The following is a 23,876-nucleotide window of genomic DNA, read 5'->3' on the forward strand; positions in this document are numbered from 1 at the left end:
CTCCCACGCCCGCTGCCCCACTTCTGGGCACACGCCCCGAAGAACGGAAAGCGCGGTTTCAGGAGACACCGGCGGCCCCACGGGCAGCTCTGACACGGACGCGGCTGCACCCACAAGGAGGAGCGCATGGAGCCTGCGTGGCCCATCCACACGGCGTGTTCCTCAGCCTGACCGAGGCCGGACATCACGCTGCGGGGAGGAAGCCAACACAGGACAGACGCCGGGTGACCCACTGACACGGGCCCTGGAGTGGTCGGGCCCAGGGACACACTGGGCGCTGGGGCCAGGGCTGGGGACGAATGGGGACAGAGGCTCCGCTTTGCAGGTTGGGTCCAGTGAGGACGTGGTGATGGGGGTGGAGCCATGTGGACGCCACGGCTAGCCCGCTGCACGTGCTAACACAGCTAACCATGCACCCTCCCGCAATTAACGAGGGAAACGTGGCAAAAACTCGTTACAGACTCCCGGCCGAGACGGAGGCCCAGACAGCCATGCTGCGCCTCCCTCCACAACTGAGAAGGAACTACAGCAGCTTCTCTCTCGCGGTTCACTGATCGTGGCCTCGTGTATCGCCGGGTTTTTAAAAATATTAAATTATTTATCGCGGGTTTTTCACTATATCGCGGGATTTTGCGGCACTGTATATGTATGTTGTTAGTTACGCAGGTTTAAGAGTTAGAATAAATGTAAGGTTCCTACTTCGCGGGGGCATCTATCTAGGACGTTAATACCCGTGACGAGGGAATACTGTACATCAAAACTAGAGACAACCCGAAGTTCCAGAAAATCAACCTTCATGGAAGTCCAACAAAGATATAAAGAAGAAACACTCACCCAGATAGGCAGGAGGGGCAGAGCCAGTGTGGAGGACGCAGTGTGGTGGTGGCAGCAGTGGCGGTGGCAGGCCGGTATAAAGCGCAGTCACGTGTTTTAAAAACTAGGGAGGGACACCTGGGGAGCGCTCCCAGCCCTTCACCTGACCACGCAGCTCACGGTCACAGCGCCGGGAAAATCAAGCCTCATTGCTTCTGACTGTGCAGACCCGTGGGGGTTGGGGCACAGGCAGAAACTGTTGGCCTCTCAGCAGAGTCCACTTATTTAAAGGGCCCCCACGGTCCTAGATCATCCGCAGACCCACCCACTCTGGGAACGAAGGCCAGGGCAGCAGCTAGAGGGGTGCTAGTCCCATACGGAAGTGGGAGAGGTGCCTGGAAAAGGGGCGAGTGCTGGGCAGGTGGCATTGTTCCCTCTCGGACACCCCCCCACACACAGCGCCACAACGTGGTGAAATGGGTCGCCCTGTACTGACGCATCCCTAAGGCTCCGCCCCGTACAACGTATCAGGAGCGACAGCTCTACCTGGGAAGTGGAGGCAAACACACACAGGAGCCTGTCAGAATGAGGAGACAGAGGAGTATGGCCCAAAATGGGGAACGGATCAGGGTCCCAGTGGGAGAACTAAGTGATGAGGAGATAACCAACCTAACAGACGAGGATAGACAACCGAACAGACGCAGAGTTCGAAACACTGGTGATAAAGATGCTCACAGGCTTGACATATGCTTGAGTACAGCAAACGCATAAGAAGTGAAGGCTATGCTAAATTAAATGAAGGAAAATCCACACAAAACCAATGGTGAAGGGAAGGAAGCCAGGGTTCAAATCAATGATTTGGAACATAAGGGAGGAAAAAAACAATCAACCAGTACAGAAGGAGGAAGCAAGAATTGAAAAAAATGAGGAGAGGCTTAGGAACCTCTGGGACAACTTTAAATGTGCCAACATCTGAACGGGGTACCAGAAGAATAGGAAGAGCAAGAAATTGAAAACTTATTTAAAAAAATAATGGAGGAAAACTTCCCTAATTTGGTGAAGTAAATAGACATACAAGTCCAGGAAGCACAGAGAGTCCCAAACAAGCTAGACCCAAAGAGGACCACACCAAGACACATCATCATTAAAATGCCAAAGGTTAAAGATAAAGAGAGAATCTTAAAAGCAGCAAGAGAAAAGCAGGGAGTTACCTACAAAGGGGTGCCTATCAGCTGATTTCTCAAAAGAAACTTTGCAGGCAAGAAGTATTCACTGTGATGAAAAGCAAGGACTTACAACAAGATTACTCTACCCAGCAAAGCTACCATTTGGAATGGAGGGGCAGATGAAGTGCTTCCCAGACAAGGTAAAGCTAAAGGAGTTCATCATCACCAAGCCATTATTACATGAAATGTCAAAGGGACTTACCTAAGAAAAAGATCAAAACTATGAACATTAAAATGACAACAAACTCACAACTATCAACAACTGAATCTAAAAAATAAAAACAAAACCCAACGAAGCAAACAAACAGAACAGGAACAGAATCATAGGTGTGGGGATCATTTGGAGGGTTATCAGCTGTGAGGGGGAGGGGGAGAAAGGGGGAAATGCTGCAGGGACTAAGAAGCATAATCGGTTGGTACAAAACAGACAGGGGGACGTTAAGAATAATACAGGAAAGGGTGAAGCCAAAGAACTTATATGCACGCCCCATGGACATGAACTAAGGGGGTGGGATTGCTGGAGGGAAGGGGGTACTGGGCGGAGGGGCGCAAAGGGAAAGAAACTGGGACCACTGGAACAGCGTAACCAATAAAATAGACTTAAAAAGAAAGAGAAGTGTAGGCGGCAGGACGCAGGCGGCACAGGCACACCCTTCCGCTCCCACAACGAGCAGGTGGCCACTGAGGGGTGGCGCCTTCAGAGCTGCAACGCCAGGTGGGGTGTGTGCTACCCCTTCTCATGGGAACCCCTTTTGTGGTGGGGGTGCCTTAGGGATGTCCCAATGGCCAGGGGAGACTTCAAGATCATGTGCGTGGACATATGACCTTATCATGGGTCCCCACCCTGGGAGGCCGCCTCCTGCAGCAGCATCTGGGGAGAGCAGTTTGGGGTGTAAGCCGACAGGCAACTCAGAAGGAGGCCAGCAGGGCCGGGGTCCCTCCTGTGCCCACACCCAAACCTGCTCTTCCCTCCCAAGGCCGGGCTCGGGAGGGGCGGGAAGATGGAAATGTGTCTTCAGCCGGGAACTGCCCACGTTTGCCAGGTGTGAGGGAACAAGGACACGGGGTGTCAGGGTGGCACGTCAGGGGAAGCATGGTCACTGCCCCGCTTCCCGAGGGTACTGGCCCCACGGCCACCCACCTGGAGTCAGACCACCCAGGCTCAAACCCTTTCCTGCCAAGGCTGGCTAGGCGGGCTGGTAAGGGCCACTGTGGCCTCTGTTTCCCCACCTGTCAAGGTGGGTGCCAGGCACGCGCCCCCACAGTCAGCGGGTGCCACCGGAGCCACTGGAGTGGGATAGAGGCCCTGACTCCTCGGTGGGCCCCTAGCACCTGGCTGGCCCCAGAAGGCCACACCCTCAGACCGATGACATCAGCAAGTCCTCTTGTCCAAATATACAGAATTTATTCACTGTCGCCAGGAGCACAAACGTCAAACAAAAAGCCCCTGCCCCGCAGTCCCTCTGCACCGGCACCAGTGGAGCCACCCAGGTGAGGCCGCCGCCCACTCCGGCCTTCAGGCTTCGAACGGGAACACGGCACAGCTGGCACAGAGCACTTCCTCGTGGAGGTCGCCGCAGCTGTGACAGTGCAGGGAGAAGAGCTGCCATTAGGGGCGGGGCGGGTCCCCCCCACAGACACGTGGAGGTGTGACCCCAGGCCGTCAGCTTCACTGGGAGACGGGATGCGCGCCAGACACGCCATTAATCAGCATGAGGTCCACCTGCAGCAGCGCCTGAAAAAAGGCACGTGACGAGACAGGCAGGGGGAAGATGATGCAGGGCCACGGGGAGGCCACCAGTGCGCAATGACCGCTGGGGGCGGGGACAAGCCTGGAGCAGACGCCACCCACGGCCTTAGAAGGCACCAGCGCCCGCACCCCATCCCGGGCACCAGGGAGAGAGGGCGGAGGCCGGTGGGGTTGGGGCTTGTGGGCTGAGGTCACTGACGGGCCGCCCGGGGGCCAGCCTGGGTGTCCGGCCGAGCGGAGTTCCCACGGAAACCTCCCAGGCGTCCAGGTCAGGTTCACTGGACAGCTCACAGCCAACACGGGACCCACCGGGGAAGTACATCAGGAGAGGTCCCGAAGGGCCAGGAAACTGGCAACGTGCCCAGGAAACCGCGGAAGGCCACCGGACCCGCGCCATCACCGAGAAGTCGGTGCTGTGGGCCGATGGGTTTGCGGACGAGCCTCCCGTCCGCCGGGGAGCCGTGCGCCAGCCCTGAGTCCGACCGGCCGTGGGCAGGACACGGCGGTGCCAGGAAGCCGGGAGGGGCCCGAGCAGCGGCGGAGCGGGCAGGAGGCCTTTGGGCCTGGAGCGAGTCGCTGGTTGGCAACAGAGCGCAGCCTCCCTGCGGCCACGACGGGTGGGCGGCCGCCCTGCTGGGCTGTGGGAACCCGGGCTCACCAGGAGGAAGGCGCGGGGGTGGCGGGCACGGCAGGCAGCAGGGAGCTTCCAGCTGCAGGGCTGCCCCGCCTGCCCTTCGGCTGTGCTCCTGTCCCCGGGTGAGGCGGCCAGTGGCCATGGCTGGCCCTGCCCTTAGGGCACGTGAGAAAGGGCAACGAAGCCGGTGCGTGACGCCCACCGGACAGCACAAGCGCCCAGTCTCGCGCCCCTGGCAGCTGCCTCGGGGCCAGGCCCTTCCTCGGGGCGCCCACACCTAACATCCCGGGGTGGCTTGAGGACGGCGGGTCGAAGCCGGGTTAGGTCTGCAGACCAACTCCAAGTCCGCTGGGGGACGCGTCCTCTTACAGGCCAGGCACTGGGGTGGGGCCCACACTTCCTCGCACACGCAAGTGACAGGCCGAGCAACCCTCCGAGTCCCCCCCACAGACGCGGTGACAAGCACAGCGCACCTGCTGACGCGTCAGGGTTTGCTCCGGGGAGGAGAGCCGCGCGCAGAGCCCCAACGTCAGGGCTGCAGACAGCCGCCCACCCCGCGCCCGCGGCCCCGCACTTACTCCACGAGGGTGCACAGGGCACAGGCCGCCGCCCCGCAGCCGCGGCAGGAGCGCACGCACCGCCCGCACAGGCCGCGCCCGCACTGGCCGCACGCCGCCGTCCCGTCCCTGGCTCGCACGCACGAGGAGCAGGCCCTGGACGCAGCCCCAGACGCGTCTGTAAGGGGGAGACGCCGCCTGTCAGCCAGCGCGGGGGTCCTCTGCCCGCGCCCGTGACATCCCTGGACCCTCAGGACCGCCCGTGAGCAGGTGGGTCACCCGGGGGCTCTCTGCTCCGTCCTCATTCCCAGGCTCAGATGGGGGGGCAGAGTCCCCACAGGCCGGGGCCCCCAGGGCCACGCCCCGCGCTCACTCACCGGCTTCGCAGGCCTGGGCTCCCGCCCTGGTCAGTCGGCCGTCAGGTCCAATCAGCATCTGCCCACGTGCAGCCCGAGGCGCCTCCGTGGGGCTGGGCTTGGGGGACTCGGGCAGGTCGGCGACAGCGCAGCCTTCCTCCCACGCGTGGTCCATGCAGGCCCGGGCCCCGCGGAAGAGGAGCTGCCGGGTCTTCTCTGGGGAGACAAGGCACCCCGTTGGCGCCTCCGGCGCGAGCCTCCCCGGTGAACGGCGCCCACTCCGCCTCCCGCCCTTCCTCACCCAGGCTCAGCTGCCGCCGCTGCGGGAAGCGTTGGGACCCTGCAGCCCCACCCGAGCTCCGTCGCGGTCACTCGGGGCTCTCCCCGCCCCCGCCAGCCCGCTCTGTCCAGCACAGGGCAGCTCTGGGCCGCACGCAGCGGTCGGAGCTGGGCCTCCCAACCCAGGCTGGTGTCGTCCCCTTGCCCCCTGCAGAGCTGCGGGCCGACGACAAGGCGGCAGCCGGCTCCTGACCAAGGGGCCTGAGAACTTTCCAGGCCTCCGCCGGCCCTGCCCCAGCCCCGGAGCTGCCCAGGGGCTTCACAAGAGCGAGCGCCCGGGGCCAGTCCCAGAAAGGGCTTGTCCCAGCGGAGCCAGGGCGGGAGCGCTGGAAACAGTGGCTCTCCGTGAAACCGGCAGCAGGGCCGGGGGTCAGCCCGGCCCGTCGGCTCCTCCTTGGGCTCCCGGGGCCCCTGCACTCAAAGGGGATGGGCACACGCTGGGAGCCACGCCAGGAGGCGCCCGCTGGTCCCCAAGGCCCTGCGGTCAGGGTGACGGCCTGGGCCTTGCACCCGCGTTTCCAGAGGCTCAGCCACCCTCCCGAAGGGCCTGCAAACGCTCCAGGGCCGCGGTGCAGAGCGGGGGGCAAGGGCCAGACCGATCTGGTTCCCACGTTTAGTTCTCTTCTGCTTTTTTGCAGATTTTGTTTCTTTTCAGAGTGAAGGAGAGAAACGTCAAGTGGTTGCTTCTCGCACGCCCCCAGCCAGGAACCCATCCACAACCCCGGCACGTGCCCTGACCGGGAGTCGAACCGCCTTCTTCCGCTTTGCCCCCGCGGGGCGCACGCTGCCGTTCAGCCTCAGTGCCGCGGCTTCCCTCCTCTCCGTCGCGCCCGCGCCCGGGGAAAGCCTGTGCGTGCACAGCCCAGCCTGCACGGCAGCACAGCCCCTGTGGCGGGTGCAGCGGCCCCAGACGAGCACGGGGTCCCCAAGCTCCGGTCACACCGCAGCGCCCAGCGATCACACACGCCCCGGGCACTTCCTAACGGCTCGGCGGGCACGAAGCTGGGCCTGCGCTTCCAGCCCACGAAACCCGACGGCACCTCCGGCTCCTTGCCGCCCTGTCGCCAGTTCCCTCCTCTGTCCCCGCCTCCACGAGACGCCGGCGCGCCTGCAGGGGCGGTCCCTGGAAATCCCTTCTCCCGTCGGTCCCCCCCCTAGACCGGGCAGCACCCGACGGGCGGGGGCGCGGGCGCAGTGCCTGGCAGACGGCGCGCCGCTCACGTCCCTCCCGGTTTACACGGGCACTTCTGCCAGCTTGGCCCACGCTGGACATCCCGCTGCCCGACCCCTCGCTGGCCAGGACCGCGGTGGCTCTGGCGCGAGTTCGGCATCCCCGCAGGGCCGAGCCCGGAGGCGGCACCACGCAGAGGCCGCGCGTCCGGGGAGGACGAGGCCCTTCTCCCGGGCTGCAGCCACCCCAGGTGGACACGGGCGCACTCACGCCCCACTCACTGCTCCCAAGCCTCGGCTTCGCGGCTGGTCCCGGCCGTCCAGCTCCCGGGGGCGCGGCCCGTGGAGACCGACCGCCCGAGCCCCGCGTCGCAGGGAGGAAGCCCTACCCCGCACTCACCGAAGATCTCCTGCGAGTAACGCTCGGAGCACACACCACGGCCCAGCTCCCTCCAGCCCACGCGGACCTTCAGCTGCAGCGGGGCCGCGTCCCCGAAGGGGCTGCCCCGCTTGGGCATCGCCGCCGGCCAGGAGAAGCTCAGCGTCCGCGCCTCGCCGCACTCGTGACGTCGCAGACGCGCGCCAACCCCCGCGCAGGGCGGGGGCGGGGTTTGTGCTCGGCGCCGCCAAGGATAGGCCGAGAGCGAGGGTAGGGGCGAGGCTCGTGCGCAGCGCAACTCGGGATAGGCCGGGAGAGATATCGAGGGCGGTGCTCGTGAGTAGCGCGGGAAAAGGCTAGGGACCGAGTGGGCGCGCCGGAGCTGGGAGAGGGCGGTGTCATGCACACTTGGCCCTTGATAGGCCGGCTGAGACACTCAGGCACCGGGGGCGGGCCCTGTGGGAGGCCCGCCGTGAGATAGGCTGAAGGGGACACTGGGGGCGGGGGTCGGAGGAGGAGCGCCGCGTGATAGGCCGGAGGCGACCTCGGGGGCGGGAGCGGCGCGGTGTCGCATTTTTTTCCTTGTGGTCGGTAAACGACTGCGAAACTGGCTGTAGTTCCTCGTTTAAGTCACCAGTTCGAGGATGATTCCCCTTTTCCTAATTTTCGCCTTGTCGCAATCCCCATCGTCACGGAAATGGGGTGACTTGGGCACGCCCGAGAGGCGCTCCTGGGGCAGGCCTGACGTCACGTCCGCCCCACGACGCCGGCGCGGCTGTTCTGACGGAGCCGCGGGGCGCGCACGGGCTCACCGCGCTCAGGTTCCCCGTTGCCCGAGCGGGCCCCTCCATCGCTAGTCTGTCTGGCTCGGCCGCGCCGCTGCCTCCCGCCCGCTTCTTCCGGCTCCGCTGTCACACGCACTTCCGGCGACGAGCGCCTGGGTCTGAATGTCACCCGACGTCACGTCCGTGGACGGAGCGGAGCATGTCTCCTCCCCCGGCGCGCAGCCCATGTCTTGAAATACCGTAAACTTGAGACTTACATAACCCTGTTAACCAGTGTCACCCAAACAAATTCAGTGACAAACCGTGTCTGCGGCGCTTGCACTGCAGTCTAACGCGAGGACATTCGTGCAGGGCCCACTGAGTGTCGCGGTCGCCGCTCCGGGGGCCTGGCCTGCGGGGCTTACGCTGGACCCTGTCCCGGTCCTGGACCCGGAGGTCGCAGAGCAGGTGTCGCAGCGCTGGTCCCCCGAGGCCTCCCTGCCTGCCGTGCGGACGCCCGCCCCCTCGGCCTGCGCCTTCGCGTGGTCGCTCCTCCGTGTGTCTGTCCGGTCTCCTCTTACGAGGTCACCAGTCGGCCAGGGTTAGGCCCCAACCCAAAGGACCGTTTTAAAGCTTAACCACCTGGCTCTTGAAGCATCGCATGGACGACCCACGTGACCCAGCAATCGCACGCCCAGGCGCGGGAGGGAAACAGAATCTCTTCCTCCAGGATCCACAGGAGCCGAGACGCGGGGGTCCCCGGCGCAGAGGCGCGGCGGCGGGCAGTGCTCGCTGTGCGCTCGCGGCCGCCCCGACAGCAGACCTTCCGCGTTGCGTCGTAGCAGCACCAACGGAACGGCGGCGGAGCGGAGCAAAGGCCGAGTTCGCGAGCCCCGCCGTGGGAAACACTCTGGAACACCGGACCATCACGTCGCAGTGTCCCTCACGTGGCAAGTGCGCCCGTGACCCGGGGCTCCGTCCCGGGGCTGAGACCCCGGGGGCCAGGGAAGACCCGCCGCCCTGGAGCCCGGCGGGGAGGCGGGGCGCTGGGGCTCTAGATGGAAACCCTCTAGTGTTTGGTTTGGGAAACCATTTACTGCCCTGGTCTCTCTTACAGAGGCTGGTTCTGAGCAAACAAACTGCTTGGCTGGGTGACACCAAACGCGTGTGTCACGCAGATTGCTGTCAAGGCAAAGCGTCGGTGTTTAAAAGTCAAAGCGGAACAACAAAGTCAGAACCAAGCATCGTGACCACTGCGGTTCAGTGGCTCTTGGCTGTTTATTGCTGAGCTACTCCAACCAGACATTACAACCATGTGACCTGAACGTGCCACCCAAGTCCGCGCTTTGAGCACCCTGGCCGGTCCCAGTAGCGGGATCGTGAGAGCGCGCACAGCGCTGGCGTTCAGACGTTGCGCGCGACCGTGGGCACCAGCGTGCTGAGCGCAAGGATTAAGGAGAAACACACAAGCCCAGAAAGCGGCTTCCCGTTTCTTTTTTACAGGCATCCGCTCTGCCTCCGGGGGCGCAGGCGTGCTATGCCGGCTGGGGTCCGCTCTGCGCCCTCTAGAACAGCTGGATGATCGAATCCCTCGATTTGCCGACACCGACCCACTTCACTGAAAGGCAAAAGGGTGGTTCCAGCCGGGCGCGGTGGGGAGGGGGCGGGGCGGGGCGGGCGGGGCGGCCGGCGCGGGGCACCCACCTGCCACTCCGACGTGGTTCTCCACGAACCGAACGTAGCTCTGGGCCTGCAGGGGCAGGTCCTCCCACTTCCTGGCGCCCGTGGTGTCCGCCTTCCACCCAGGCAGCGTCTCGTACTCCACCTCGACCTTCTGCAGGATCTCCTGGTTAGCTGGGGACACACAGGGTGGGGATGTCGCTCAGACTTCACTCCATCACTGCGGCAGATGCTGGGTGGCGGGGACCCCCAGCCTGGGGCCTGCTTCTGGGGGCTCCACGGTGAGGAGGGCAAGTCTCCCCGCTTGGTTTCCTCGGGGTTGGGGAGTGGCACTTGGAAAAGGCTGTGCCCCTTCCAAGACAGGGGGACATGTCTACTCTGCACATGGATCCGTCACGTGCTCCGCTGGAACACCCATGGTGAGCCACGCCAAGGACCATGCTTGGAAATTCTAAGGGGCTCTGAGAATTTAAAGTGTTAAGAAGCCCTGAAGGAGCTCTGTCCCCTGCCCCTCCCAGGGACCCCTGGGCTCACGACAGACACCAACCACCTGTTACTGACAGAAGATGCTGGAATGAGCCATCCACCCCAAGGGTCTGAGTCTGTGCCGTCCCCTAGGCCCTGACCCCGGGCTCACACCACACTTCGCTACGTCCTCTCAAAGGTCAGGGTCAGTAGGGCGCTGGGAGGCACTGGGGGGTCTACACAGCCCAGGGAGGCCGGGGCAGCTGGCCGACGGCTGGTGCCGGAACCGGAGCCGAGGGGAGGGACTGGGGTCAGAGTGTGACCTCTGAGTAACTGAGATTCAGGAGAACGGCACGACCGTCATGCTTTTTAGGAGGAGAGGCTGTGGCCATGGAAACGCGTTAGGTCTCATAGTCCATCGGAAAGGGGATTTTCTTAGGGCAAAGAGTCCTCTTCCCTTTGCAGAGCGTTAGCTTTTCCAGTGTCCGCGTCTGCCAACAGGAGGTGGGCCTTGGCGCCCAGGCTCCGGCAGGTCCCCCAGGGCCCTGGGGCTGGGGCTGAGGTGCCTTCCACCTGCCACCGGCCAGTCCCCCTCCCCCAGCCCTTTCCAAACTGCGGGACAGGACCCTCTGGCAGCCACCCTGAGACTTGGCAAGGCCGAGCCTCGGTGTGAGAGCCGGTGACAGCGAGAGGTCAAACACACCGGGGCAAGTCTTCCTCAGGAGTCACCCGTCATGTCCCTCCATGCCCAGGGCAGCCGCCCACGACGGGAAGCCACCTGCTGCTCGTACCTGGGAAGTAGGGGATCCTCTTCCCATTCAGCTTGTAGGAAACACCGACTTTGATCTCGTCCAGGGCATCCAGGATGTCCAGCTTCGTCAAGGCCAGCCTGCCCGAGCCAGGGGACACGAGGGGGGCGCTATTGGTGACGCCCTCACTCCTCCGCTGCTTCTGTGAGCAGCAAAGGCAGCAGGGCCTCGGGGAGAAACGCAGTGGGCAGGCCGGGTGCACCGCCCAGGCCTCATGGCGGCACCGCACATCTGCCCTCTGCCTGGCACCCCTGGGGCTCCGCCCAGAGCTGTGCCCAGGCTCGTCCACGAGGCTCTGCCTGCCCACCCAGGCTGCCCAGGCGGACCCAGCCCGAGTCCGCGCCACCTACGCCAATGGCGGCATCAGCTGCACCTCGCACCAGGCCCCAAGCCCAGGACCTCACACAAGTTTCTCCCTTTTCCCGTCTCCCTGTCAGCCTGCAGACACCATTCCATGCCTAGGCCGGGAGGTTCCCTGAGTTGGAGCATCGTCCCGTAAATCAAAAGGTTGCAGGTTCGATTCCCAGCCAGGGCACGTGCCTGGGTTTTGGGTTTGGTCTCCCGATGTTTCTCTCTCTCTCTTTCTCTCCCTCCCTCCCCTCTCCCTAAAATCAGCGAGTGTGTGCTCAGGTGAGGACAGAAAAAAACAAACACAAACAAACAATAAAGCATCATTTCCCGTTGCGCCCTTGAGCAGCGGCTCTGCAGCGGTCTCTGCACGGGCAGCCTCTCAGACTGCCGGGGTTTCCTGGGCTCTGCAGCTGGCTTGGGAAGGCCACCCTGCCTGCTGCAGGGGCCTCCGCCAGGTCCCGGAGCTCAGGGTGAGGCCTCCCTTGGCACTGGGCCACACACTGTGCTGGGACAGTGTCCCGCCCTCCGGCCCCAGCCTCCCACCCTAACACACCAGATGTCTAGACAGCCACGTGCACGGCCAGGGCCAGCTCCCAGGCGGCAGAGTGCTGGGCTGCTGGGACAAGGGCGGGAGCCCTTTGCTCTGCCCCCTCCCGCAATAGATGAACTATTCGAACTTCTTACAGGGGTCAAGATGCCCTCCAGCCTCCACGGTGCTGCTCGCAGCTCGGGGGGCCCTGCATGGGCTCCAGTCATCACCCACGGTGGCCCCGCCGTGCGAAGGGGGTAGATGGGGTGACAACACCCCACAGGGCAGGGGGAGACCAGGGCCCTGAGCCCTGACACCTGGCTCTGGTGGGGTCTGGGGTGTCTATGACAGTCCAGTGTGGATGGCACCAGGGTAGCCACGCGGCCCCAAACGCTTACGCGGTAAATCCGTTGACCATGTGAGCGTATCTCAGAATCATCAGGTCCAGCCAGCCGCAGCGCCTCTTCCTGCCCGTGGTCACGCCCCACTCATGGCCGCGGTTCTGTAGCAGGTCGCCAATTTCCTGTGCGGGGACAGGGCAGGTGGGCCTGCGCATGAGCCCACAGCTTCACACACAAACTGCTGCACACCCCACGGGTGCTGGAGCCCCACCGTGTCCCCGGGGTCCTGCCGGGGCCGGGGACTCACATTGATCTGCTCGGTGGGGAAGGCGCCGATGCCCACGCGCGTCGTGTAGGCCTTCACCACACCGTAAACGTCGCCTATGTTCTGCGGGGGGATGCCCAGCCCCGTGCACACGCCACCCACTGTGCAGTTGGACGAGGTCACAAAGGGGTATGTTCCTGTAAGACAGAACTGGTCAGGGACCCCCCGCACCAGATCACCCCAGCCCGGAGGACCCCCTGGGCAGAGGGCAGTGGTGGATGAGCCCCCAGCACGGCCCCTGAGTGGGGTCTCCAAGGACAGTGGCCTCAGGGACCATCCTGGGGAAGTGGCCCCACAGGGTCTGGGGGGACGAGGGGGAGCCCATTCCCGCCTGTCCTGGTCTCCCCCCTCTCAGCTGAAGTTAGTACAAGGGGCGGCGTGATCCTTTTCGTGGCAGGCATGGCCGTGTGGTAGGGGAAGGGGACCTGCCGTGTCCCCGCCCCTGGCAGACTCGAGGGGGGTCGGCCCGTGGGACGCACCGAAGTCGATGTCCAGGAGGGCCGCGTTGGCACCCTCCACGAGGATCTTCTTGGGGGGCCCATGGAGCGCCTCATACATGAAGTAGACGCCGTCTCGGACCATGGGCCGGATCCGCTCGGCAAAGCCCTAGGGGAGGGGTGTGGCTGTGGCCTGGCCCCCCAGCTCCCGCCCCTCCTGACACCGGGCTCCCCCAGACAGTCCCCTCCAGCCAGGGGCCAGGTCTGCAAACCGGACCCCGTCCAGAGCTTGTTGGAGACCCAGCACAGTTCCCAGTGACCATTACGGGGTGAAGTGTGCTCCCCAGTTCATATGGTGGAGCCCTAACCCCCAGGATCTCAGATTGGGGCTGCACTGGAGGTAACTGAAGTTCAGGTGAGCTCACCAGACTGGGTTCTATGCCAGGGTGACTGATGTCCCTATGGGTCCGTCCCCACCCTCATTTACAGCCCCAGACAAGGGCTGGAGAAGGAGGATCCCGGCCTTGGAAACTTCCGGAAGGGCTTTGTGCTGACACCTCCCTGACCCCCGGCCTACCTGCCCCTCTCAGAAGGAGCGGGCACAGCTTTTCCTCCTGCCGCGGGTGGGGCGGGGACGGCCTCCCTCCCCCGACTGACGCAGGAGGATGAGAGGGCCAGGCCAGGCGAGAAGACCTGGCTTCCTGCCCCCGCCAGGGCTCCCACAGGAGGCCCATGGGCCCCGACAAGGCCAGCCACCCCAGGATGACACCCCGAAAAGTCTGAACTTTGTGGGTGTTCATGGGCGTGGGGCTGTCGTCAGAGGCCCGGTCGCCCGGCTCTACCTTGAGTTTCCGGAGCTGACCTTCAATGTCTATCTCCAAAGTGGGGAACATGGCCTGGTGCTGATGGGCCAGGTTCTTAAATCTGCAGGGGCGACAGTGACGGGACCCCTCAGCCTGCCAGGCGCCGAGCCCCGCCCCCGGGCCAGCCCCGGGGCTGCGGGCGGCCGCGTACCTGGCGGAAAACTCATCGAAGTCGGACAGCAGGTCGCACACGCGCAGGCCTGTGCGGGCCGCCTTGGACGAGTAGGCCGGTCCGATGCCCTTCCTGGTCGTGCCGATGCTGAGAGACGGGGGCTGTGAGCGCGGACGTCCTGCCCAGCGCCCCAAACCTACTTCCACCCCTGCCACGCCAGGCGCCTCTGCAGCAGCAGCACCCAGGAGCCGGGGCGGCTGTGAGAACCAACCGGGCTCCCCCAACAGCCGGCTCTCAGGGACCTGGGCGCTGGGCCGTGGCAGGTGCGAGCGGGGCAGGGCTGAGGCGCTGTGGAGGCAGTGGCCCGTGTGCAGGGACAGGCTGGCCAGGACTCCCCAGCGACCGGTGATGGTGGCAGCCAGTGTGACCCCAGGGAGAGGTGGGCTCATTTGGGCTTCAGGATGGGTGGGGGGGGGGGCAGCGGGGGTGAACCCTGGGGGCGGGTCTCCAGGGGGTTCCAGGTCACGCTGGAGGGGACGTGCCCCCGGGACACCAGCTGGGGCGCAGCCACCGCGAGGAGCTGTGGGTACTCACTTCTTCCCCTCCTGCGCCTGCCGCTGCACCTCCTGGAGGCCGTCCACTGCCTGGTGGAAGTCGAACACTGCGGGGCAGGCGGGGGGCCCCAAGTGGGTGGAGAGCCAGCCTGACGGTCACGGCTGCGCCACTGCCCCACCCAACACCCGCCCCCTTGGGAAGGCGGCCCCGTTGGGAAGGGGATGAACTGGCATCCGGCTTCCCCTCTCCCCCAGCTCTTGTGGGACCGCGAGTCTCCCGGGCTTAGGTTCCCCACGGAGACCGAGCTCCGGACCACTCCGTGCTCTGGGAAGGCCGCCATGCAGACGGGTGTGCGGCCAGGGAGGAGGGCCAGGACGGGGCAGGACGGGGTGGCACTCACCGAGGTGCGCGCGGTCGGAGATGACAAGCCTCTTCTCCCAGTCCTTGAGGCCTGCGGGGGCGGCAGCACGGGTGACAGGGCTGGGGCGGGCCAGCTCGCCCAGCGCCCACCCAGGCAAGAGCCACGAGGCTCCCCGCGGTGCACCACAAGGGATGGCCCCCCCTTTGTGGCCTCTGCCCCCCCCCCAGGGAACACCCACCCACACCCGCAGGCCCCTGTCCCCCCGCAGGCCTCCCCTCCGTCTGGGCGCCTGCATCCCAGGGCCAGGTTCTCACGCACCCTCGTTGTGCCTGCCCTGAACCCGAGCCCGGAGGCTGAGGCTCTGCTTCCTTCCCGGGGCCAGCCGGCCTCTAGGTCACCCTTACAGGGCCCCTCGCCCAGACGCCCTGGCTGGTGGCCTCAGTCGCCGCCCGCCTGCCTGCTGTCCCTGAGGAGCCCGCAGGAACCACTGCCCTTCCCCGAGGCATGGTCGGCCCAGCAGAGGAACTGCACAGCAAGGGGTGGGCCCACACAGCCGCTGGGGACACTCACGTGTCAGGAAGGGCGTCTGTGGGGACTCGAACCTACCTTTCTTCTCATTCTTCTCTGCTTCTTCAAACAAGCCCGGTAAGTGGACAACCACCCCATTGCCTGCAGCAGACGGACACGAGGCTGAGCTGGGGACTCACGTTTGCAGCGGCACGACGCTGGCACCCCTGCGTCCACAGCGGTGACAGTCGCAGCAGCTGGGACATGGGTGCAGCCCCGTGTCCGCGACGGAGGGACGAGTACCCTAACGCGGTCCCTCCACACCGTGGAAGGTCACTCAGCCTGGGGAGGACGGGTGTTCAGACACCTGCAGCAGCATGGAGGGACCGCGAGGACATCGTGCTGAGTGAAACGAGCAGACCCAGGAGGACAGATCCTGCGTGACCCTGTGGGGTCAGAGCCATGGGACAGACGGCAGGTGGTGGAGGGGCTGGGAGAGGGTTTGTGGGGGCCGAGGTCCCACCTGGGAAGGCGGGAACGCTCTGGAGAGGGTGGTGGGGACGGCCGCACAGCGGGGTGACCGTGCTTACGCCGCCGAGCCATGCACTTAGAAATGGCTGAGATGGTACGCGCACGCTGTGTGGGTTTTATCACAATAGAAAAGGGCCCGACGGGACAACCCCAGCCTGAGGCGTCCGAGGGACGGAGCGGAGTGGCGGGCAGGGCCGGGCTGCGCGGCCAGCACACGGGATGAGGAAACTGCCGAGGGTGACGACAATGGTCTAAACCGAAGCGTGGCCTCGGCTGGTGCGGCTCAATGGACTGAGCACCGGCTTGCAAACCAAAGCGTCGCCTGTTCGATCCCCAGTCGGGGCACAGGCCTGGGCTGCGGGCCGGGTCCCCAGTGGGGCGCACGAGAGGCAACCACACGTGGATGTTTCTCTCCCTCCCTTCCCCTCTCTCTGAAAATAAATAAAATCTTAAAAAAACAAAAACAAAGAAACCGAGTTGTGGTGGCGGCTGCGCAGCTGTGGCGACTTTCGCGACACGTGACGGATGCCCTGAGCTGCTGCGCCTCATTGAAACGGCGTGAACGCGGGACAGCAGAGAGGCTGAGCTGATGCTGCAGGGCCACGCCAGCCCCCAGGCCCTGCTGCTGCGGCCACACCACCGAGGGGGCTGCACGGGCCAAGGGCACACGTCCCAGCTGGGTCCAGATAGATCCAGACACAGGCCCTTTCCTCAGGGACCGCAGGCCGCTGGGCCAGGGCCACCCTCTCCCGCGGCACAGACTTGGCTGAGGAAGACGGGACACCGGTCCAGGTGGGAGTGACTCAGAGACTACGCAAGCCACACCAGGCACAAAAGGTCACCGAAATGCCACGCGTCCTGAGGTGGCCACGGGGCAGGCCCAGGAGTGTCGCAAGCCGAGGGGCAGCTGCGCGAGCCCCAGCACCACCAGCCCCTGCTCAGCGCGGTTCTCGGGCACTGTCCCCCGACGCTGACTGCCTAGCTGGCCCCGCTGATGTGCCCTGCTGACTGTCCAGCCTGGGCTCCGGCCACTGGCCCTGATGCATCCCCAGCTCCCCCGAGACCAGTCAGAGCACCCCCGCCCCCCTCAAGTGCAGCCTCCTTGCTCTTGCTTCCTGGCGAGCGGGCGGGGCGGGGGCAGCAGGCCGGCTGGTGCTGAGAGGGCTTCCTGCAGCGGGGCCACCCCCCTGGGCCCGGCTGGGACCCGGCGCCTGCCCTCCATGGAGGGGGCTCTCGGTGACCTCCCGCTCAGCCCCCCGCTCGCTTCCCTTCCAGTGGGCCTGACCACAGGCCGTCGCTGGGCCCACACCTGCTGCGGCAGCCCCTGCTTCCTGACCTGGGGGGTGGCTCGATCAGGGAAAGAGCCAAAGGGAAAAGTACTGGAAACTCTTCAAGCACGTTCCCAGGGCCTGGCCTGGGGACCAGGACAAGAGTCTCTGAGCAAGGGAGGCTAAGAGCTAAGGCAGGACGGGCAGTCGGGTCTTGTAACCACGAGAGGAGGGAGAGAGACGGGTGGGTGTGGGGGTGGTTTTGTCTCTCAGGGGCACCAAAATGTCACCGGTGGCTTCAGGGAGGGCGCGGGGGATGGTTGGGGGCAGTGCACTGCAGTGGGGACAAGGACCTCACGCAGGGCTGGGAAAAGCAGTTTCCACTCCCTGCACACAGCAGGAAGCCTGGCCTCACATGCACACACATGTGCAGGCATCCTTAGTCACAGGTGTGCACACGAACACAGTCCCACAAGCACACACACGCACACCCGCCCACACACATCCACACGGGTGTGCTCAGCACCTTGGGGAGTCTGGGAGCTCAGCAGAGCCCCCGGTACCCTCTCTCTCTGGCCCAGGCTGGGAGGTGTCCTGACTGCCCCCCCCGCCCCATTAGGCCGAGGACAGGCCCCCCGATCAGACACCCAGCCGGGGCTCCCACGTGGGGGCTAGGACCTCACACCTCTGCTCTACTGAGCAGGTTGTGTGCAGAGACAGCTGAGGTCCAGCCCCACCCGTCGGGGCCCCGGGCTGACAGTGTCCCCAGCAGGGGGCGGGGGGTTAGGGGCACTCACCAATGAAGGACACGGCCTTGGTGTTGATGATGCCACTGGGCAGCAGGTGGAAGTCGTACTCCTTGCCGTCCACCACCACGGTATGGCCAGCGTTGTTCCCCCCCTGGGGACAGAGACCGGCTGAGTGCACGGGAGCCCCCGGCCTTGGACCACCCACCCTGGGAGGGCCTGCCCGGCCCCCGGCCGCACTCGGGGTCAGCCCCAATGCCAGGGGCTCCGTGGCCGCCTCTAGGCTGCGTGGGGGGAGGGGTCGGTCCCCCAGCTCGGACTTGGGAGGCCCGGCCTAGGGCCAGCTCTGGTGCGCGTCTGGGGTGTGCTGGGGGCCCGGTCACGGGGCTGGGCACAGGCTGCCCCCAGCGTTCAGTCTCTCCCCAAGGAGGTGTCTCCCACAGCCCCTGAAGTGGGGGGCCTCCCCTGATGCAGAAACGAGAGACCCAGCCCTCCTGGGAGCAGAGTCAGGCCCCCACAGCCCCAGCTCCATGGAGGCAGCCAGGTGCCACCACGGGCCAGGGGCCCCGTGCTCCTCGCCCCTCCGTAGGAACCCCTCCCTCAGGGCCCCCACCTTCCACTTAGGAGTAAAAGGGAAAACACAAATTTGAGGCCAGCCCTGTTCTGGGGGATTGCCGACCACAGCATCCCTTCCTTTTGGAACCTTTGCTGACGTGGAAAGTCCCACCAAGATGGAGGCCCGGCCTGCAGTGTAGGGCCCACCACTAGAGGGCACTGTGGACTCTGGGGTGCGGGCCCTCGGACCCTCCAGGTTGCCCTCTCTCCTGGGTCCCCCCTGAGTGAGCAGGGCCCCAACAGGGACACATGCCTGCCGTGCCCACACCGTGGACCTGTCCTCATGCCCACCATGTCCCCAGTCGGCCCAGCCTCCTGCCTCAACCTCCCGCAGACACAGGCTTTCCCTGTCACACCCCGCTGTCCGGCCTCGCAGAGGGTCAGGGCTGGAGGCTGTGAGGGAACTTGGCACCCCACGCCCAGGGCCTGGCAGGGTGGGGCCCGCATGGACTTTCTTTGCCCACTCTGCTGAGCTGAAGGACATGGCCGCCTCCCCCACTGCCTCTGGACACTATTGTCTCCCAGCTCCACCGGGGGCCGCAAGGGGCAGACGTGGGAGACCTCGTCCCTGAGTCGCTAAGTGAAGAGGGCTGGAGCCCCAGCCCAGCACCCTCCTCCCCCGCCCCCTCCACGACCCTGCTGAAACTGAACCCACCCAGGGTCCCAGTCACCCGGGGTCCCGTGCAGAAAACACATTGGGGGGTCCCCCTGGCCTGCCCCTGGATTGCTGACCCAGGGCGTGGAGGCCATGTCCCCAGGGGGCTGTCTCAGACTCCTGGGGCCACCGCCCCCCAGGGGTGCATCACTGTTGTCCTGCCATGTCCCCCAGCTCCATCCCCGAGGGTGGACCCGCTGCTTCCCCAGGCCCTGTGGCTGTGGGGACTGCGCACAGGCAGGGGAAACGGAAGACAAAGGGGGTGTCGGGGGCCTAGCACCGAGGAGGCACCCCCATGAGTGCGGGTGGGCAGGGCGCCAGGCCGTGGGGGCTCAGGATGGAGCCTGTGCTGGGAGGAGGACCGCAGGGCCTTCCAGAGGGGCTGGAGGTGGGGAAGGAGACACAGGGAGCTGCGGGGAGGTGCCTCCAGCAGACCCAAGTCCCACCTGGGTGCTGGTTCAGTCCATCAGGAGGGGTGGGACAGGTGGCAGCTCAGACAGGCCCAAGCATGACTGACAGGCCCCGGTTGTGGGGTCCTTGTATCTCCTGGGGACCCTATCCTTGCTCTGCACACAGGGGCAGCGATCCGCTTGGTGAGGCTCCTGCACAAGGTCTCACGCAATCGACTTTGCCACCAAAGGGGGGCAGCCGCGGGAGGGCGGGACAGGGCATTGTCTCCAGGGGCAGATGGGGAAACTGAGGTCTCCAGAGAAGGGGGTGAGCAGCAGAACCCCAGGGTGCCAGACACCCCCCAGTAGGCTCACACACTCGGCCGAAGTTCCCTGCTGGGCCTCTGCTCAGGGGGCAACACGCCCTCCTAGGAAGAGGCCCAGCTGCTGTGGGCCCGGGGGCACCAGAGGAGCCCTGCCAGCTTTGGAGCCAGGTGTCAGCTCCCAGGCCACTCCCAGGGGCGTGAGCCAGCCTGGACAGAGCCAGGGGCTGCTGAGTGCAGAGGCCCTGGCTGGCCGTGCCGGGTACCCTGGTCTGTCCTGCCCCCGCTGCACATGTCCTGATGGTGAGAGCAGGCAGGACACCCCGCCGGCCATCCTGGGGCTGTGGCCCGGCTGCCGGCTGCAGGCCCCAGGAGCAATGGGCCAAGGGCTGCGTGGGCTGCAGCCTGGTTTAGAGAACCACTTGGCAAGGGCAGCTGGCCCAGGGGCCTCCAAGAGCTGTGAGATGGCCTGTCTGGGCCCAGCCTGGTCCCCTGGGCGGCTCTCAGCCTCCCTGTCCCTGGGTGGCATGTTCCCGAGGTTCTGTGCCTGGCACCGTGAGCCAGGGTGGCCTCAGGACCCCGGCTGTGACCTCGCCATCTGCTCAGCAGCCCCCTGCAGCCAGCCTTAGCCCACTGGCATGGCCCCGGGGGGACTGGCCAGGTGAGTGAGATAGCAGGAGCTGGCACAGGGCAGGCTTGGGGGCCGCCTCTCAGGTGGGCGGAGCCTGGGGCAGGTGTAGCTCTCAGCTCCCCCAGGGGGGCTAAAGCCACCCTCACCGCTGCCTGCTGGGCCTGACCAGCCACTGAAAGTCCCCTGTGGACTCCAGCTGCCTCCCTGGCGTCAGGGAACTAAGAAAGGGGGGGTTATCTCACTCTCAGACACGGGACAAGGCCGAGGCCAAGGAATCGGACCAGCCCGACCTTTCCTGTCCTGGCAGGTGTTCAGCCGGCCCAGGCCGAGGCCCAGGCCCTTGTGAAGTCTGTCCCCAGAGAGCACGAGAGGGGACTTGGGAGCCCAGGGCGTCCCCCACCCACCAGGCGTCTGCACGGCCCACTGCCCCATGTGGCCTCTGCCACCCCCACCTGGCACCCAGCCTTGATGTCCCTGCAGGGGGTGCCTCTCACGCCCCTCCTCACCCCCATGCTCAACACAGGGAGGGGGGATTCCCAGGTGGAGCTTGCTCTGTGAGCCTTGTCACCCACATGTGTCCCCAGCCTTATTCTCTAGTATCTGTCCTTGCCCCACATACCCCTTGGTCTGCTGGGAGGCGTCCCATTTACGGCCTCTGACCAGCCAGGTTTCCCACCCCCACCACCCACTCAGCCACCCCTGCCCCCAAGGCCTCTTCTCTGACCCCCACCACATGGGTCTCCAGGATGGCTGACGGTTGGGACAGCAGCTTTGGCCACCAGGCAGGGCCCACTGGCCCAGGCTCCCAAGGAGATGCAGTGTGATGCAGCCCCACGCCCCCGTCAGTGACAGAGGGGGCTGAGAGGTGACTGTGGGGGCCACCGCCGGCTCCCAGGAGGCCGTGAGCCTGCAGTCCTGCGTGGCCGCGGCTATGGTGTCGGGAAGGAGACCTCCGGGCAGCGGGGCAGCAGCGCGTCCCATCAAGATCTCGCACGGTGGCGGCAGGGCTGCGCTGCGGCAGAGACGCTACGGCCGGGGCTGGGCGAAGCCCAGGAGCCCCACAGCTGGGCAGGCTCCATCCGCCCCCCATCCGCTCTCATTCAGTCCCAGCCAGGAGCTGCTCTCCTCCCCCGGGCCTGGGGTGGGGCCTGGGGCAAAGGAGGTTGGGGAGCACAGGGCAGAAGATCGGGAGAAGGGCAGCTGCCCCTGGAACCGGTCCTGCAGGCGAGGAAAATGGCGGAGGAGACCAGGGCCTGAGACTGGGCCCCAGGCCCCGAACGGCTGAGGTGAGAAGGGCAGTGTGGGGAGGCAGCTGCCCCCCTGCAAGGCCCTGGGCAGCGCCCCGCCCGGAGGGACTCCAGCACCCGCTGGGCCCTTGGTTGGTCTGTCCGCTTTCTGCAGGGACGGGGGATGGGCAGGGCTCCGTCCCGACCCCTTCAGCACAGCTGGAAGGAGCACCCACCTGCATCCAGACAAGGGGCATCGAGGGTGACTGCAAAGTCACTCCCAGGATGGGGTACGGGCCTCAGAGGGGCGTGGGAGGTGGGCCAGGCCGGCCATGTGTTTGCAGAGCCGTGGGTATCACCGGAGTGGACAGGCCGGAGGGGGTGCCCTGTGCTGGGGCACAGGGGGAGGAGCAGCCCCCTGGGCATGCGCTGCGCCAGGCTCAGAGGACAAGGGGCCCCTCGCTCACACAGCAGGGCTCTGAAGGCTGCCTCTGGCCCCTGGGGCTCTCAGGGGGCAGGGGTGGCCTTGCCTTCCATGGCTTAGGACAGAGACATGGGACAGTCCAGAGTCCCAGGAAGCACCTCCCGGGAGTCCCCTGTCAGCACAGGGCAGAGGTGGTCTAGCTGTTGAGGTTTCCCTGAGCCACGTGCTGCAGGCCTGTCCCTTCTCAGCGGGCTCTCTAAGCCCCACCCTCTGGGCAGGAGCTCAGAAAAGGCCACAGAACCAGGGAGGAGGAGCCCAGGGGGTACACCTTCCCCATTTTGGGGGGCATTCTTGCTGGCGGCTCTAAACTCCAGTAGCAGCACTGCATACACCCCAGAGCCAACTCCTTTGCACCCTGACCTCCATCAGCCGGGGCAGCTAGCCCAGCTCAGTGGACCTGGCCCTGGGGCCATAGCTCCCAGGGAGCGCCCGTGTCCTCAGCCAGCAGCAGGCACAGGCTCCGCCCCGGGCACTCAGGGGACAAAGCTTGTGTCTGGCCTCCTTGGTGGCACCGCCAGCCGCCAGCTGCCGGTCACCCTGGCCAGGAGTCCATGGCTCCTCCCTCTCCCTCTGCCCAGCCAGGACCCTCCTGCTCCTTGCCCTGCCTTCCTTCAGGTCCCCCACAGTCCTGCCCTCGCCTCCGCCTCCTCTGGGGAGACACCTCAGGGTCACCCCTTCCAGAGACGCCTTGCTCGCTCACCCCGCGGGGCTCCCCAGCGCCCAGCCCCCACCGTGCCCGTGAGCCCTGTGTGGGGGCAGCCAGCCCCATCCCAGGGGACAAAATGAGGAATGGGGGTGTCCCCTAGTCCTCAGATCACCGGGGAGCTGGGGTCTCTGCCTCCGCCCCCCTCCACCCCCTCCAGCCAGCGGCACACTCCACCCCCTGAGGATCCGGTGTCCCGGACTCAGCAGGACTTGTATTTATAGCTCTGCCCCTGGCCCGAGGCAGCGGTGGGGGTGGGGCTGGGCGGGTAAGGTGGGGTCCGCGGGGGAGGGGTGTCCCGCGCAAGGAGGGAAGTGTGAGCGCTGGTCAGTGGGTGCTGCGTGCATGTGTGCGTGGGTGGGGGTGGCCGCTGGGACGGTGTCCCCGGGAAGGAAGGATCCAAGAGGCGTGTCGAGCCGGGGTGGGGTGGGGGGGCTCGCTGGGTGGGAGCGCCGGCGCACCTGGCAGCGGCTGATGATGTCGGCGTCCGTGGCCAGCAGGTCCACCACCTTGCCTTTGCCCTCGTCCCCCCACTGCGCTCCCAGCACCACCGTCACCCGGGAGCCGGTCGCCGTTGCCTCCTGCTGCAGCCGCCCGCGCTTGACACCGCCCGCGCCCGGGGGCCGGTCGTTGGAGGCTCGGGTCGCTGACATGGCGCTCAGCTCGTCCGCTGCGCTGGACCGCCAGAGAGCCCGCCGAGAGCCGGCTCGCCCCGGCCATTAAAAGGCGCCGGCCCGGGGCGGGGGGCGGGCCCCGTGACGCTCCGTGACCTCCGGCCCCGGGTCCCGCCCCCGCCGACGCCAGCTACGGGGTTGGGCCGCGGGAACTTTGGGGCGCACGAACAAACGGCTAGCTCCAGGGTCCCTCCCTTGGGCCTGGCCGGAGCGCCCCGAAAACGTCATGCGGGCCTTCGCGCCCCCCACCTCCGGGCAGGCCTGGGCTCTGCGAACCCATCCCGCCGGCCCCGGACCTCGGGGATCCA

At 65.7% G+C, this 23,876-nt stretch overlaps 2 protein-coding genes across 4 annotated transcripts; both read right to left on the minus strand.

Annotated features, from left to right (window-relative positions):
- Positions 1–3,424: 3,424 nt before the first annotated feature.
- On the minus strand, positions 3,425–7,994 carry SIVA1 (SIVA1 apoptosis inducing factor). 3 transcript variants are annotated; one of them, XM_090265565.1, is made up of 4 exons: positions 7,246–7,994; positions 5,358–5,552; positions 5,002–5,178; positions 3,425–3,619 (listed from the first exon to the last, which is right to left on the minus strand). In XM_090265565.1, exons 1-4 carry the CDS (start codon positions 7,361–7,363, stop codon positions 3,444–3,446), a joined length of 666 nt encoding a protein of 221 aa, XP_090121691.1. In that variant the 5' UTR covers positions 7,364–7,994; the 3' UTR covers positions 3,425–3,443. The 3 variants fall into 3 exon arrangements, with proteins under 3 accessions (XP_090121691.1, XP_090121693.1, XP_090121694.1); XM_090265567.1 differs by having other exon boundaries at positions 5,002–5,158; positions 7,246–7,446; XM_090265568.1 differs by lacking the exon at positions 5,002–5,178 and having other exon boundaries at positions 7,246–7,986.
- A 1,225-nt stretch (positions 7,995–9,219) lies between these two features.
- Positions 9,220–23,624, minus strand: ADSS1 (adenylosuccinate synthase 1). Its single transcript, XM_090265651.1, has 13 exons — positions 23,356–23,624; positions 17,920–18,022; positions 15,423–15,485; positions 14,856–14,906; positions 14,495–14,561; positions 13,940–14,047; positions 13,768–13,849; positions 12,968–13,094; positions 12,471–12,625; positions 12,221–12,345; positions 10,925–11,022; positions 9,693–9,842; positions 9,220–9,606 (listed from the first exon to the last, which is right to left on the minus strand). Exons 1-13 carry the CDS (start codon positions 23,545–23,547, stop codon positions 9,554–9,556), a joined length of 1,374 nt encoding a protein of 457 aa, XP_090121777.1. The 5' UTR covers positions 23,548–23,624; the 3' UTR covers positions 9,220–9,553.
- Between the last annotated feature and the right edge of the window lie 252 nt (positions 23,625–23,876).

This window comes from Furipterus horrens, unplaced genomic scaffold, assembly GCF_987537825.1.
Source record: "Furipterus horrens unplaced genomic scaffold, mFurHor1.1.pri manual_scaffold_21, whole genome shotgun sequence".
Lineage (NCBI taxonomy): Eukaryota > Metazoa > Chordata > Mammalia > Chiroptera > Furipteridae > Furipterus > Furipterus horrens.

Bases quoted from the DNA above. Each gene is read 5' to 3' on its own strand.
- SIVA1 (XM_090265565.1), bottom strand. From the start codon at position 7,363: ATGCCCAAGCGGGGCAGCCCCTTCGGGGACGCGGCCCCGCTGCAGCTG. The intron at 5,553-7,245 runs GTGAGTGCGGGG...TTGTCTCCCCAG, and splicing joins TTACTCGCAGGAGATCTTCG to AGAAGACCCGGCAGCTCCTC. The intron at 3,620-5,001 runs GTAAGTGCGGGG...GCACTGTCACAG, and splicing joins GCCCTGTGCACCCTCGTGGA to CTGCGGCGACCTCCACGAGG.
- ADSS1 (XM_090265651.1), bottom strand. From the start codon at position 23,547: ATGTCAGCGACCCGAGCCTCCAACGACCGGCCCCCGGGCGCGGGCGGT. The intron at 18,023-23,355 runs GTGCGCCGGCGC...CTCTGTCCCCAG, and splicing joins ACATCATCAGCCGCTGCCAG to GGGGGGAACAACGCTGGCCA. The intron at 14,907-15,422 runs GTAGGTTCGAGT...CCGCCCCCGCAG, and splicing joins AGAGAAGAATGAGAAGAAAG to GCCTCAAGGACTGGGAGAAG.